Source organism: Tyto alba, unplaced genomic scaffold (genome assembly GCF_018691265.1).
Source record: "Tyto alba isolate M040663 unplaced genomic scaffold, T.alba_DEE_v4.0 Super-Scaffold_38, whole genome shotgun sequence".
Taxonomy (NCBI): Eukaryota; Metazoa; Chordata; class Aves; order Strigiformes; family Tytonidae; genus Tyto; species Tyto alba.
The window spans coordinates 39,017,026-39,032,563 of record NW_024881313.1 but is presented as its reverse complement, the minus strand read 5'-3'; the positions used below and the strand labels follow the sequence as shown (position 1 = coordinate 39,032,563).

The following is a 15,538-nucleotide window of genomic DNA, read 5'->3' as shown; positions in this document are numbered from 1 at the left end:
ACGTGCGTCACTGATGGTAGAGAGGACACAGCAGAGGGCAAGCAATGATGGATAGAGGTGGCACGAGCCAGGATTCAGGAATGCAGATGAAATCTGGCCAGCTCTGTGACTGTCACTCTGTGGACAGTCTCTGGCTGAAAACAGAAAAATGTGAGCAAGAGATGGACAGGCCACGGAGGTATCATCACCATGGTACAGCAATACTGCTACCAAGGGGGACACAAAATAGCAGGAACCCAGCATAGACTTCCAGTCTGATGGTTGGGGTAGAAACCATGAGCAGTCCTTGTTCTTCCCTCTCACCCTGAAAAAAAAAATCACCAAGTCCTACTCCAGTCAAACAAAATTGTTAACAGAAGACACCTGAGGGCTGAGAAGCACACAGTAGTCAGCCTGTCACCCAACACAGCACCTCATACAAATGCCTTAAAAAGCAGTTTACACCTCAAACCTTTCATGCACAACCTTTTTTTACACCTCCATGCTCACCCGCAGGGATGCAACAGCACTTGCTCCCCCCCAATAGGTAAACTGAGGCCCAGAGAGATTTTGATCCATGATTTTGATCCAAATGATAAAAGCCAGAAATAAAAAGCAAACATGCCAGTATATATAGCTTCTCATTCTCCAGCTATGGAAGCCGTAAACAACTGCATATTTGAGATGCAATTCCAGAACAGCTTTGGATCCAACTCAAGAAATCCCCCACTCAAAAATAACACAAGTGGATGGTGACAGTAGTGGATATATCTGTAAGCTCGTGTGTCAACCAAGGACATGCAGAGACACTGCCAGGTCATTTTTGGAACTGTTCCTTGGGACGTTCATGGTAGTCTAAGCAAGCTCATGGGGCAGTACCCTGGCCCATCCCCAGAGCCTGTTCTTCCCAAAGCACTCCCAAGCGCAAGATGCTGAACTTCAACAGAAGACTGATGAAAATCCAGTCCAGAAGACTGAGGTTTGGTCTTCCCAAGGACCTTCATACATGAATTGCCTGTCTGTTTCACTGCGCACCTGGAAAAGAGCAGGAACATTTCCCTCACTGGAAGGAAGGTTAAAATAAAAAACGCTCAACTCCACATTCACTGAGGATACTGTACAGGGTGGTCAGAGTTAAGGAACTAACTTTGGGGTGTTTTTCCCCTCTTAGTTTTCTCCGTGAAGTTAATCCATATCCTCTGACACCCCAGAAACATCTTCAGCATTGCAAATTCTCTCATTGGGGGTGGTGGGAGAATTCTTTACTTAATTGACACAACAAACTCATGGGTATGCAGACCACCAAACTCCTCCAGACAAAAAATACCTTCTAAGCACCTTTCATCTTTTACAGGCTAGTTCAGCTTTTTCTAGGTTACGCTCTAGGTCAGACTGCCCACACGTCTGTCAGAGGGATGCCACTGCTGCCAGAGAGAGATGCTCCTAAACCTTCATGCTCCCAGATTGTAGAATTGGCCTCTTGCCAACAGCTACTGCTTCTGCTACGACATGGTGAGGTACCAGGGTGCTGACAGAAAGTCCTTGATGGAATAGAGCGTGTAAACCCTCCTCTGAGAGTCTGGGACACTGCAATTAGGAGCAAACAGCCTGGATGTGGTCCGCTTGAGCAGATAGCCCAGATCTACAACCTGCTTGACGGCCTCCTGGTTTGAAGCACTGAATTCAGAGTGGTTGCAAAATCTCGGTAGAAATTCAGTGCCGTGCAACCACAGTACATACCAGGTCTGATAGAAAGCCAGGAGGACTAGTTCATTTTCCAGGTTCTCCCCCTGCTTCCATCAACCTCCTCATCAGCTTCGGCCCTACTCCTCCCATTCTCCATCACTGGAAGCTTCGCAAACTCCTGGTGCCCATCAACACGGGTATCATCTCGCCCACAAGCAGCTCAGGCGGCTTCCAAGCAAGTCCATGTGACATTTGGCTCTGGCCAGATTTAAAGCCATCTCTGCCATGCACTATTTGATTGCACCGAGATATTTTGTAACAAGATAATGAGCTTTAAATCAATGCAGGCATTCTAACCCCCAGTGCATCGACAGCCTGCCATCCGCAGCTATCCAGTTTCAGCCATTTCCAAAATTGTTCGCGAGTATCCAAAGAGGATAAAAAGTCCCTTAAACAATCCCCTGTTATTTTAAGAAACGGGCTGCATCAGCCCAAGTTGCAAACCAGCGGCCAGGCTGTTCTGGTAACCAAGTGTAAAAATGGAGGGAGAAACTTTTCTTAAGTGAAATGGAGCGGGGGGGGGGGGTTGCCTTTTTTTCCTCTTCTTAAAAAGCTGCAACGGTCCTGGAGGAAAGGAAGCGAGCCCACTCTGACGTATTTGAATAGCTGTGTCTTAGTGGGTGATACATGTGCCCCTTTGCCCTGGGGTATCACTTGCTGCAATGCTGAACCAGGAACCAGCAGCTCCCGGAGAGGAGGAGAAAGATTTACAGGGCAGCGTGTTATGCTGCAGGAACAACCTCTGAAGGATTTACAGCATCGGTGGAGGGCAGAGATGTTGCAGGGGCATAAAACACAGAAAAATGAGACAGCAGGCAGAGCTTTGCAACCCTCAGAGCTGCCATTTATTACACGGGGTCTTGACAAGGGGTGTGGGGAGCAGCTCTCAATGGTGTTTTAAGGCAGCTGAACTTCAGGCTGCTTTGAAATACCCCTTGCAGAGGGCTGCCCACCGGGACAGGCACATCTGAAGGAACAAGCTGTGGCCTCCAGGTGTCAGCATGAGAAAGTGCTTGGCTTTCCCAAGGCACCACTAACCCAGGGACTCCTCTGGCATGCAGGGATATTTTTAAATGTCTTGCAGCTCTGGATAGACCTCTTGGGTTTCATAAGGACTTTCCTTGTTTCCACCACAGTCAGTGACAGTGCATTAGTTAAGCCCCAGCACTTCTGAATTACTCCTTCTCACTAATTAGTGAAGGAGTGCAAACCTCTGCTCTTATCTTTGAGTACATCGGACCCTGGGTTTCTAGGTCCAGCTCCATTTCTGAGTGTAGGACTTTCTGGAAGTCACTAAAGCCCTCAAGACCCACGCAAGCTATCTGTGAAATGGTCCCACTGCACTGTTAGATACCAACCAGAAATAAAAACAGGATGTTACTGGGAGGGTGCAGGAAACTGGACTATATGAGGTAGCACAAAAGGAATGAGACAAAACTACCATTTGCTCTTCCAATATTCTCTCTCATCTTCTGGTTTTCTCTACCTGAGCTGATGGGAAGGGGTGTAGGAATTACCTACCACTCACATCCAAAGAGCTTTTCCCTGGGTAGAGCAGTTAAAGGACACAAACATTTGCGTGTTTTGCTCTGCACTATGATATGAGTCCCCTTTGCCCCCCCGGCAGGACAGCACAGAACAGCCCATTTTGCCTTATTTCCCTTAAAAAGGCATTTTATCAACTTCTTTCCTGAAAGGCTGACATAATAAATAGGAAAAAAAAAAAAAAATTGGGAAAAAAAAAAAAAAAAGGGGGACAGTTTTGGGAACTTCGACACCTTTCCCTCTAGCAACAGTTCAACTTCCAGCAGATGTGAGGAGCAACCATGGCCAGTGGCTGCAGACACATGAACGAACATCTCCAGCCTCCAAAGAGACAAGCCATGGCCAGCAACGGGAAGCAGACAGGGTTTGCTTCACTAGTACAAGTACATAAAATTACCACCACGTAGCACCTTCCTTTGCCTCCTGCGCACTTTCACGGATGAGCTGAGCCTGGTTGGGTGTTTACCTTCCACAAGCTCTTTTTGGACTTCGGAGGAGGGGGTGGTAACTCACCGCTGGCAAAGGATGCACCAGGATGACCGCTCTGCAAAAGGCCAGGGAAGCAGATGGGTGCAGGGGGGTGCCAAGACCCCCACCCCACTCACCTCTCTTTAGCAAGCTGGCCCGGTAGCGACCCTCGAGGGTGCAGTTCCAGCGCTCGAAGCGAAACTGGTACTGACACTCCAGCGCGCTCATGCTGATGGCCTCCATCAGGGTCTCGGCCACGCCGGGATCCCGCCGGCACATCCTGCGCTGCTTCTTCTCCAGCTTCAGGCGGTCACAGACTTTGTAGTGGGCTTTGATGGCAGCTTCCTCCATTTCTGAGGTCAGAGGGAGGATGGTCAGGGGTTCGTTCCCCGTCAGCCTGCAGAGGAACAGAGGGGGCACAGCGGTGAGAAGAGAGAAATACAGCCCTTAGTAGAAATGGGGGCCACGGTGGGATCAGGTCCCTCCCTGGCTGAGCACCCATGGGGGCTTGCTGATGTCTGGGCAAGGTGAGTGGTTTTACAGCGAGGCTCTCTGCAGTGCGTGTGCAAGGTGGGAGCAAGAGAAGGGCAAGAAGAAATACCTGGATTTATGTTCTCTACCAACTCTCACAGAGCTTGTTTGGACATAAGACCTTGGCAATCTGCACCACAGGACTGTGCTGAAAACTGAAACAGGAAAGAAATCTTGAAGGTACCCAACCGCATGACCTTTGGAAACCAGCAAAAATACAAAAGCACTACAGTCGCTCTCGTGTACATAAACAACAACAAAAAAAAAAAAAAAAATCATTTTAGGACATCGAGCAGAGCCAGAACTGGCTTGGGAAGGGATAGAGGATGATTGTCCCACCAGACCCCAAGGGACGAAAGTGAGAAAGCACGTACAGCCACCCTGCCCTCCGCAGAAGAGATCCTGACATAAAACCTAGCGAGCCACAGCCTGAGGCTGGAGAGCAGGATACACTTTCCAGGCGATACTGCCAAAAGCTTTTACAAGGCAGAACAAGCTCAAAACCTAAAAATTGACCTGAAGACATTTGTGTCCCGTCGCCTTCTCCCCTCCCCTGCCTTCTCCAAGCACAAGGTCCTTGACTCGTACAATGTGCAACAAAAGAAGCCAGCGTACTGTTCCCGGTGTCAAGTGACAAGCTGCTGGAAAAGGACCAGGCTGGCATCAGCCCCAGGGAGCAGAGAGGCTGCAGAAACATCTGCTGGGCTCATGAGCGGTTTGTTGGCCAGGCTGCCCGCACCCCACTCTCCTGGCTCTGCCCTTTTTCGGCTAGGTGCCAGTCCACGCAGTCAATGGGAATCACTATGCAGGGTTTCGAAGGACCTGGAAGGCACGTTTCCCCAGCCAAAAAGGAAGAATTGCCTAAAGCTAGAATTGAAAACGTGCTGGAAAATTGCAGTCCTGCACAGGCGAGGATGGGTCGCAGGCTCAGACATCTCCATTGCTGCAGGACCAGCGGGGGAAACGGGGTGATGGGCAGGAGGGGAGCACACACTCATCCCCCTTCACTGAATGCAGATGAATCCTGAAAACCCTTTAAAACCCCATCTGTCTTGCAGGAGCAGTGATTTTTTTGTTTTGTTTTGTTCCTTTTTTTTTTGATGAGTATTTCTCTAATCAGTGGGATGCAACCTGCCAGGAGCACAGTCCCCAAGGGCGAGCAGCTAGGATACTTTAACTCCCAAACCTCCTTGCGCAATTGCCACAAAATCCTGACCTGAGCCACAACCAGCAACATCCAGTACAGGTTCAATCACTAACTGATAATTTGATGAGGTGATTTAACATCAGAAGTCTAAAAGAAAGAGGAAAAAAAAAAAAAAAAAAAGGCTCAATTTGGATTTTTAGGAGAACAAAGAGATGCGCGGGGAAATGCTCTCCTTCAAGTTTCAGTCAGAAGTGTTAGGATTTCCAGGAAAAAAACAGCAGTGGTAAACATGAAGAGTCAGAGTGATTTGTGGGAAACATGGAAAACTAATGTAACCCAGTGTAAGTTTCCACAATAATAGGGGTTTTTTCTCCAAAATTCTGCTCCCCAAATTTGATAAAAACATCCAAAAAGCCAAACAACAAGCTGCATCTGAAGCACTGACAAATGTTAACCCTTAAGTTTTGGCTCTGCCTCCACTGGGACAGAGTGTGGACTTGGTCTCAACTGCTTCCCAAGGAGACAGGACATCACCCAGCCTCGGTGCCTTGTTAACTGAAGCTCTGAGCAGGTTTGCTCATGAAAAAGGTGGCTTTGCTCTGAGCTTCACAGCAGTAAATACCTGAAACAAAACCTCCAGGACATTCATTCCTGGCCTTCATCATTACTTCTGCTCTGAAGGTTCATTCCTGCAAGCTTTCACAGTTGGTGCAAGAGATATCCGCAGCTGGCAAAGAAGAGAGAGGGAGGCATAAAAGCATTTTCTACAGCTCCCCCTCCCCAATTTACCTCTCCAACTGAGCAGGTACTGTTCAGCTAAATGTTCTGGAAAACAAAAGCTCCAAGTATTGTGTAGCAGATGGCTATCACAGTGAGGAGGGATACAGGAATTGATCCTACCTGGAGATTTCTGCAGACCAATTGGTGATTTTGAACCCCACCCTCCCCCTTTAGGTGCTTAGCTTTGAGGTATTTCAAAGTGTGGTTTCCCACAGATCAGCCTTGCAAAACTTGCTGCTAGCACAGCCCAATTGCAGGTGTCTCCCATAAAAGTCACCTAAATAAAAAACAAAATAAAGAGCCAGGGATAGGGAGAAGGTAGAAAATAGGATTCGTGGTGCTGCAGAGTACCAGAGGACAGGTCTTCAGCAGCCACTTAGAACTAGTGGATAGAAAGTCCTGGGAAATAGAGAACTGAAGCATTAAATGGACTAATTGTCATCAACGTCCATATTGATTGCTCTGTGCAAAAGGCTTAGGTAGGAGTTCACCAGCTCTGATATCAGGGACACGTGGATAATGGCCACAGTGGTCTGATAAATCTGGGCCAGCACGCAGACACCTGCTTCACCCCTTCCTGAGAAAACCTCCCGAAGACAAGACACCAACACGATGTCCTACAGAGAAGTCAGAATAACACATCTTCCCACCTTCTGTTTCCTGACCCATCTCTGCCCTCACCCATTAGAGAAAAGGGGACGTGAAAGTCCAAACTGGTGAAAAACGAGCCATGCAACACAGATGCTGAACAGAGACCCGTCCGTCACTGTCTGCCTTGCTGCTCGAACTAATTTCACTGACTGGTCTGAATCAGAGGAAAGCATCTCCAGGACAAGACGAGAAGTAAATTCAGGGAAAAGGAGCTTTTCCTAGCCAACAAGCAATGAAGCTCTTCCAGGTAAAGACCTCCATGGGCAAAAGCAGCACATGGGCACGCACACATACGTTTTCCCTCCTCCCCCAGAGCTGGATGAGTGCCCGTTTCAGCAGAGGGGGGACCGATGAAGCAGCCTCAGGTCTGCACACACGTTCCAGCAGCCCCGGGAAGGGGGGTGAGGTGGCATTTCTCAGAGCGTGGCATCAATAATAAACAAGCACAGGCAGAGCCAAGGAGAGCCGGTGCCCCCACCTGAAATGCTGCCTTGGAGCTGCCGCTGCATGGAACCTTTATAATCCTATAAAGCTCTTTTATGCAACCTAGGCTGAGTGAGGTCCCGTAAGGCAACGGTGTCAGAGTCGGATGCTTTCTCAGCTCCTCACAAAGACTGAGCTGTTCCTTCTAAGGAAATTTTTTGGGAAGAAGGGGGGGTGTTTTTTATTTTATACACATCCAATCCACAACTGTTATGATTAAACTGCCAGCCAGCACCCTGTCCAATTGTATTATTTTGGATTGAGGGGGCTGAGCATGAGATGAAGGTGTGTTTGTCCATTAGGAGCCTGGAGAGAGACCAAAAAACCTCACTGCACACCACCCAGGAAGCTTTAACTCTCTGGAAATTAACTCTGGCCTCTATCAGAGCAATACGAATCTACAAAGTCAAGAGGCTGTTTCTGCTTCAGACTTTGACCTAATCTTCCATGCACCTTGCCTGAATTCTGAGTGGCACACTTGTACCGTCCAGGCCTCAGGAAGGACCAGGCTCCTCAGTGCCATCCCCACCTCGCTGAGAGGAACCTTTGCAAGATCATTTGCCGTATCCTCCCTCCAGTTCAGTCTGTCACTAGTTTGAAGCCAGAAAACCAGAAGGTTTATTATCTCCAGATGCAAATAGCAAGACATATTCGGTTTACACATACTTTATTAGTGGCATTCGGCTGCCTTGGTTGTGAAGTTCATGTCAAACATTGCTATTTGCTTTGTTTTCCTGGAGTTCAGACTCCAATCACCCAGGCTTGGGAGAGATACCAAACACAGCCCCTGCCTCCACACAACTCACACCGATGGCTGCATAGCCACGTTTTGTCTGTCACACCATGGAATTACTGCCCTTCCATAGAGGCAAGTCAAGATGAGTCCTGCTTTCAGCTCATCTCAGAAGTCAAGATCTTTTATTTCCTCATCAGCTCACTCTTTCAGTGTCCCTGGGTTTAACTGGGAATTTTCCTAATGAGAATTTGAGGGGGATGAGACAGAAGGTGGCTGCATAGACCTGTGAGTGCACTCTTATTTTTGACATGCTCAAGAGTTTCCTTTGCAAGTGCCGCCAGAGACACAAGCCAAGGTGAGCTGCTTTCCTGCAAGGAAATGTCTCTGCTGTACCCACCTGGAATGACAGGCCTGATGAAATATTGCATTCCTAACCCAGCACTTCCTCCTCTCTCAGGAGATTTATCTTTGGTACATCTGCACAACTACCAAATTGATCCTATTTTCATTTATTGCATGAACATGTTTCTTGCAGTATTGCTACTCTCCCAACCCTTTTTCTTCACTTTCCACCATTTCTCTTGCCTTTCTTTTAATAATTACAAAAAGTTTCTGAAAAGCTGACAACTTGAACACTAACCTTCTTCACGGCAATACCTAAATCAATGACCCCACAACTCAAGGAGTCAGACTGAGTTACGATGGACACCAAGCCTATGTTGTTATTTTTTGCATCCAACAACCTTCAGTTGCCCCCCCCTATCCAACCACACTCCTGCACTGTGAAGAATCTTTCCTAAATTGATTTACCATGGTTCTTCTATCCTACAAAGGCTAATTGCCATTTGAAGTATAAGAAGCCAAAAGCCCAAGAAAACTCTGAATTCCATGGTGAGTGATGAAGACTTCATATTTGGAGCAAAAGTTGGCCACTGAAGAACCAACTGTCTCATTCTGCACTGTGTTGTTTGGGTTTAAGTGTTCACAGGTACAAGTGCCACCACTGTGCTCATACTAACTCAATATATCTGAAGAGCACTCACCAACCTCAGTTCTGCTCTTCCCAGAGCTGTCAGAAGCATTGATAGACTCCAAAATTATTTGGGATAAGAGAAGACTTCCCAATCTTTGCTACTAAAAAATTAGTTCTCTATTTTCTTTTTATGCCTCAAAGCCAGAACTAAGTATTTTTGCTCCAAGACACATTGTTCACCCCAGCATTCAGGCATATATGTCTATTGCTGCCTTGCTTAGACCACAAAATCCAAAGCCAAACATGCTAGTTTCAAAATTCTCTGCCATTCCCTGAGCTACAAAGCCAAAGGTTTCTTACTTCAGCTAATGTATATACATGAAAAAAAAAAAAAAAAAAAAAAAAAAATCCCATATGCCCATAAGTCCTCACAAAAAAATAGTGCAAGTTATTCTCCAAACCTCAGCAAGAGTTTATCCACTTCCACAATATCATGACATCCCAGCAAGTGTTAAGACCCTTTATGAAGAATGCTCTGCTAGAGTTATTAATTTCTTCTAGTGCAACCCTTCAGCAGTGTAATTTTTCCCCCAATCTCCTCTGGCATGGTACCGTGACACTGTGGGAGTTAAACAAGGTGACAGGAGGAAAAGTCTTTCTCCCAGCCTGAGAAAATGTAGTCCATCAAGGGCTTTACAGGACAGCTGAACAGCCTATTCTCCACCTAGAAATCAAAACCAGATTTGTTAAAACTCCTATCCTGACACTTTGCAATGCTTCCTCCCCTTGTCATCATTCACAGACCACTGCCCCTTTTTGCACGTGCTAGTTCTTTTCCTTCAAGGTCATTCCCAACCAACTCTGCTTTGTGCTCACCTCTCTTTTTTGCTCCCCATGTCATTCTCCATAAACAATGGCATCTTGCTGTTGAAGACACATACCTGCCAGGCGCTAGGGTCCTATCAAGAGTTACTTTCGGTGGTGAAAGAAAGAGAACTAATAGCTGCTTCTGGAAGTAAGAAATTGCTGCTGCAAGTCTGCAGCTCTTCCCTTTCCAACAGTGCTCTCCTGAATGCTTCCAGCTCACATGTGATCCCAAGTTATTAAGCTCTTTTCAAGCTCAGGTGCTACCACAGAGATAATTTATGCTCAGGTTTCCTGTTTTAGCCTTAGCTGAAGTTCACACAGAAGTCAAGGGACTTTCTCCCGGGCTGCTGAGTACAGCAGTCCAAGCAAGCGAAATCCTCCCCCCTCCCCAGGACAGATATCCTGCACTAAGAGAGCTGGACCCCAATACCCTTATAAATGAGTTGTCACATCAATTCAAAAGGAATTTTTCTGTGAATGGAGAAAGACCCGGATGGTTGTCTCCCAGATACGGGATGGTTGTTTGTGTATAAATAAGCTTCCATACAGGTTCCTGCCAAAGCATGCCCTCAGCTTCTGTACAAATTACCAAAAAAAGTTTGGCACATAGTATATGAGGGCAAAATTTAGCAACCAAAGGAAAAATACTTGAGTGAATGAGCAACAACATGACTCAGTTCCAATGCAGAGGGCTGGAGATGTTCTCGGTATGGTGCATTCCTGCGTTGGGCCTATGGGACCAAGGTGTCATGAGAAGCAGCTATTTTTGCATTGTGGCAACCAGAAGCACCACAAGCAAATACTTCAAGCTGCGGCAGCATTTCGCACCCGTGCAAGGCAGAAGACCTGCCTAGGTTATGAATTACAGCTAATTGCACTCCACTGAAGTAAGGAAGCGTTGCCTTCCCTTCTCTCAGTGAGGAGGGCAGGAGCAGTGACAGAGAAACCCCACAGCAGAGGAAGAAATCAAACTTGGGTCTCTGAGCCCTTGGTGGTGTGCCTGAATCACAACACTCAACTACTACTCCTCCTTTCTCTCCTCTCCTTACAACAAACCTTATTCAGGGAGTTTCCAGTCCTCCAAAGCAAGGGACATTTATATTTTAGGCAAATATCTCAGAGGTGCAGCATTAAGATTCATCAGCATGAAAACGATACGGCAGGAGGGCAAATATCAGGACCAGCTCTACAGGCGTCTGCAATACTCCCTTGCAATTCCTGTGGCTTGTGCTGAACAGTTCCCAGCACCAAACCACCTTTAGAAAAACACTGCTGGGTTTTTGAGGAGGGGGTGTTCAGTTTTTACAACTCAGTGACTTATTAGCTGCCCTTGGCTGGGAGGTCCCAGGTAGCTTGGCCCCAAGAGCTGCCAGCAACCTAATTCCACTGGAACAACCCATTTTGCCCATAAGTGAGCAGAGGTGGAAAAAGGAGGTGGGGAGCAGGGGGAAAGAGGAGGGGAAGGTTGTTTCCTCTCCCCTTCATCCTCTCAAGAATGAAATGGCAATCAGTGAGATTTACAAAGGATTTTCAACCCAACTTAAAACCAGCCGGTGAACCGCGGTGCCAGTGGAATGCACGGGCCAGGCAGCAACAGGGGCTTTCACTCCTGATTTAAGAAGGCATTAGCTCTGCCCTTGGCAGCCTGTGCCAGGAATTACCCCCTCCCCAGCTGGACAGCTCCTGGACCCCCACCAGACCCCTTCCCCACAAACCACCACTACACTCCTCATCCCAGCCACTACTTATTTTTATTTATTTTTTTTAGCTTAACATCATTTCTTTTGGCATGAGTCCCACTATACCGTAGGTAACGCGTAGCTGTAAGTTTTGGTGCAGAGAAGCAGTTAAGTGGGGAGCAATGAGATGGAAGAAGATGAAGAAAGAAGCCCAGAGGAGAAAATAAGGGTTTGGTTTAACCCATTAAGCCCCACATGCTGTGGAGGGAGGAAAGAGAAAGGTTTTCAGAATATTTTCCATGATAGGATGAATTGTTGGGTGATGTACACATGCACAACATATCTTTGCTCTATAGTAATACATCCTTGCAACAGAAAAACAAAATTATCACAAGGTAGGGGGAGTTGGGGTTTTGGGGGTGTTGTTTGTTTGCTTTGTTTTTTGGTGGTTTGTTTTTGTTTTTTTTTTTTGTTTGGTTTGGTTTGGTTTTTTTTTGGGGGGGGGAGGCATGTGGAGGGGTTTTTTGGTTTGGTTTGTTGGGGGGTTTTTTGTTTTTGTGTTTTTGTTTTGTTTTGTTTTGTTTGTTTGTTTTTTGTTTTTTTGTTTTTTTTTTTTTTTTTACACTGCTGAAAATCCTGATATCCCAGGATCTCAAATCCCTGCAGTAGTAAAAAACATCTCAGCTCCATCCCTGACATGGGGTTAGAGTAGTTAATTTTAATCCAGAATTGCGCCTAACAGCTCTCCATGACACAGAAAACAAGGGGCATTTCTAAAGCACACTTACAGAAAATACACATAATCTTCCCTCTCACCACCTTGCTTTTGAATAGTTTTTGGTTGGATTGAGGACCAGAAGACCACAGATGTAATGAATCACACAAATATAGCAAAAGAATTTATACCAGATTTTAAAAACATCAGACCAAAAGAAACAGGCCAGGTGCTCAATGGCATGATTTTCTTGCAACAAAGAGTTGAGCCATATGCAAACTGTTACATCTGCTCTTACCATGAAGCCTGAATTCCTAAAAGCCAGAAAAGTCATCTGTGCTATAAACCTGCAGCAATAGTTTTGGTTTTTTGTTCCAAGAGAAGAAAATCCAAGTTCATGGTCTTTCTCAGTAGCTTCCCTTGGCTGGGGAGAGTCGCACATAGGAAAGGATATTTAGCATTTGAAATCTAAGCAGAGGACCAAAAAAAAAAAACAAACCCATAGATGTTTGTTCGTTGTGCTTTATGCACTGCTGCTGCTTTGAGATTTATTCCAGCAGGTTTACAAAGGCAGCATTGGAAAACATCACTCATGGGGCAAGGGCACTCCTTCCCAAGGGCAGTTCCAGTTCCCAAAAATCCATCCTTCTGGCTCTCTACAGCTCATGCTTCTGACGTGAAGCCTAACGAAGCCCTGCAGATCTGCCCAAGGCTGGGGGCTCCACAGGGAGCACTTTGCTCAGGGCAACACAGGGATCAGACCTTTTCACTTAGGCCAGGCACGGCAGAAAAAGTAAAATAGAAAAAAAAAAAAAAAAAAAAAGTAATAAATGCTAGACGCTCTGAGAATAGAGCCTTTTATCCAAACAGCACATCATTAAACTGCAAGGTTCACTGCCACCGGATGTTGTGAAGCCCAAAACTATGAATAGACTCCAAAAGGGATTAGACGAATTCAGGAAAGGGAGGTTCACCCAGGTGGGTGATGAAACATGAGGGTTTGAACACAGCCTCTGGCTTCGGAAGCCTCTAAACCACTGACAGCCAGGAGCAGGCAGGACATGCCAGGAGACACATCACTCGTCCCATTTCTCCTTGGCTTCACCAGATATCCAGGCCTGGCTGAAGAAACCTTCGGTTCGACCCTGTACGGCAGCTGCGTTCTCAGCACCTGCACGATGCCACGCAGGACCTGGCCTCGGCCACAGCATTTGACCCACCTGCCCTCTCCAACAGCAAGGACCGACCCAGCAGCGACAACACGGGGCCGACGGATTCGTACATCCAATCCACCCCGTTCTTTCCCCGGAGAAGCTGTCGCGTTGGCTTTTGGCAAGCCCACCTCCGCCGTCCCAGCAGTCATCCTTCCACGTCCCCAGCAAACCTCCCACCCACGGCGGCCCTCGGCGTGCCGGGACGTGGGCATGCCTCGCACGGCTCCAGCGGCAGAGCAGCCAGCCATGTGTCAGTGTCAGTCTCTCCCACCCGTCCCTGCCAGGGAACCCATCTGACTCGGTAATGAATTGCCCATTTGTCCCCCTAACACCCCAGCCAACCCTTTTGTTTAAAATTCGGGAGATAAAGGCTTCGCAGCTCTGCAGCACGCATCATACAGCAAGACCTGGTCTGTTCCTTTTCCCCTCCCGTCTGTCGGATAAATTCGTGCTGTCCTTCCCAAACACTGCCCGGTCTGTTCTCAGCAGATGCTGCAGTTATATAGCTGCCCTTGCCCAGACCACAAAGATTGGCAGCCAGGGAAGAAACTCCTTGTAGCCAACGCAGCAGCTTCCCTTGCTGCCTGGAGATATCCCTTTGCACACAGACACACTCAAGTAGCACAGCAGCTAAAGAGAAAATAAAAGTTACTCTACAGCTGACACAAATCTCAGAAGTTGGGGGGTTGAAATTGAGCTGCTGAGGGAAGCAGGGAGAATGCAGTGAGCTCCTCGAGTTCGCTGGAACAGAAAAAACAATTGGAGAATGAGCTTCTTCCTCCTCTCCCAGCCCCAGCTTCTATATTCAGGACCTGGAGGTCCCAGCTGGAAGCAGAGGCTGGCTCCTAATCGACTTCTGGACAAATGACAACTTCTAGAAACAAACATGCAGATTCAGGCAGAAGGGGGTTTTCACCTCCCCCTCCCCTCAAAACATTTTACCCAGCCCCTATTATATATCGCACGGAGGTCAACTCGTAGAGTATTTAGATGGTTGGGCGGTTTGACACCTCATCTGATCTATTTTGGGAGCAGTTTACAGCTCTGCAATTCCTCCCCTGCACAGCAGCGATAGCTTTTCCACTCTAATGTCATATTATCCTCATGGCAGGTTTAAAAACTAAACAGGTGAAAAAACAAACTTTCTGGGCACTGGAGAGAGTGGGATGCATGAGAGACATTATGGGGATGGGATGGTAGAAGTTTATCCTTGTTCTGAGCCCTAACAGAGACTGTGGGAATGAACTCTGAACACAGAGGCTGATTCCTTACAAAACTCAACAGGAAAATACTCAAAGGCTCTTGCATAAACACCATCCCGTGACAAAGGGTGCATCATGAAAGTCTTTCTGAAGGAGCTTTGCAAGTCCTGAGGTTTTACAAGCCTCAAATTAAACTTCAATGGTCAGATCTCCAGCTAAGCAAACTAGCTCCAGCCAAGGTTTCAAACTCATCAGATAAGGGGAAACCGTCAGTGCAGGAAACTACATTCTTGGTGATGTATCTTAGAACAGGTTCCCACAAAAACAACCAACATCACAAACCTTCCTGTCCTCTACTCCATTGCATGGTCCTTCCCTCAATCCCATCCAGTGAACAACGTTGCCCCAAAACACTGCCCCTCCACACCACAATTTGTCCCATCAAGGGCAAGAGGGAAAGAACAAACACTGTGAACATCTCCCATCAATCTCCTGATGTCCATTCACCACCATCAAGACAGGCTCAGGTCCCACACACCATTATAGGCATGGTGCAACCCCTCCTCAAAGGATTGACTCCATGCACAGTTCTGTGGAAGGGGAGTGGATGCTGTAACTGTGGCTTATCACAGGTGATGAATAAATTGATAGCCAAGACAACTTAAACACACCTGTGCTTCTGGCAGGACCCTCACTCATCTTTTGGAGGTGACTGGACTACAGAATATCATCAAGGACCTCAGCCAAACCTACCTTTGGCAATTCTTCAGGTGAATACTCTCAGAATACTCGGTGACTTCAACATATACATCTTTTTTTATG

General features: G+C 47.1%; 1 protein-coding gene across 1 annotated transcript in view; it reads right to left on the bottom strand.

Moving 5' to 3' along the window:
- WNT9A (Wnt family member 9A) overlaps positions 1–15,538 on the bottom strand; it is a 54,170-nt gene that overhangs the window by 13,546 nt on the left and 25,086 nt on the right. The window contains exon 2 of the mRNA XM_042802023.1: positions 3,876–4,135. Coding sequence (XP_042657957.1) covers positions 3,876–4,135 — 260 coding nt within the window. The remainder of the gene's footprint in view (positions 1–3,875; positions 4,136–15,538) is intronic.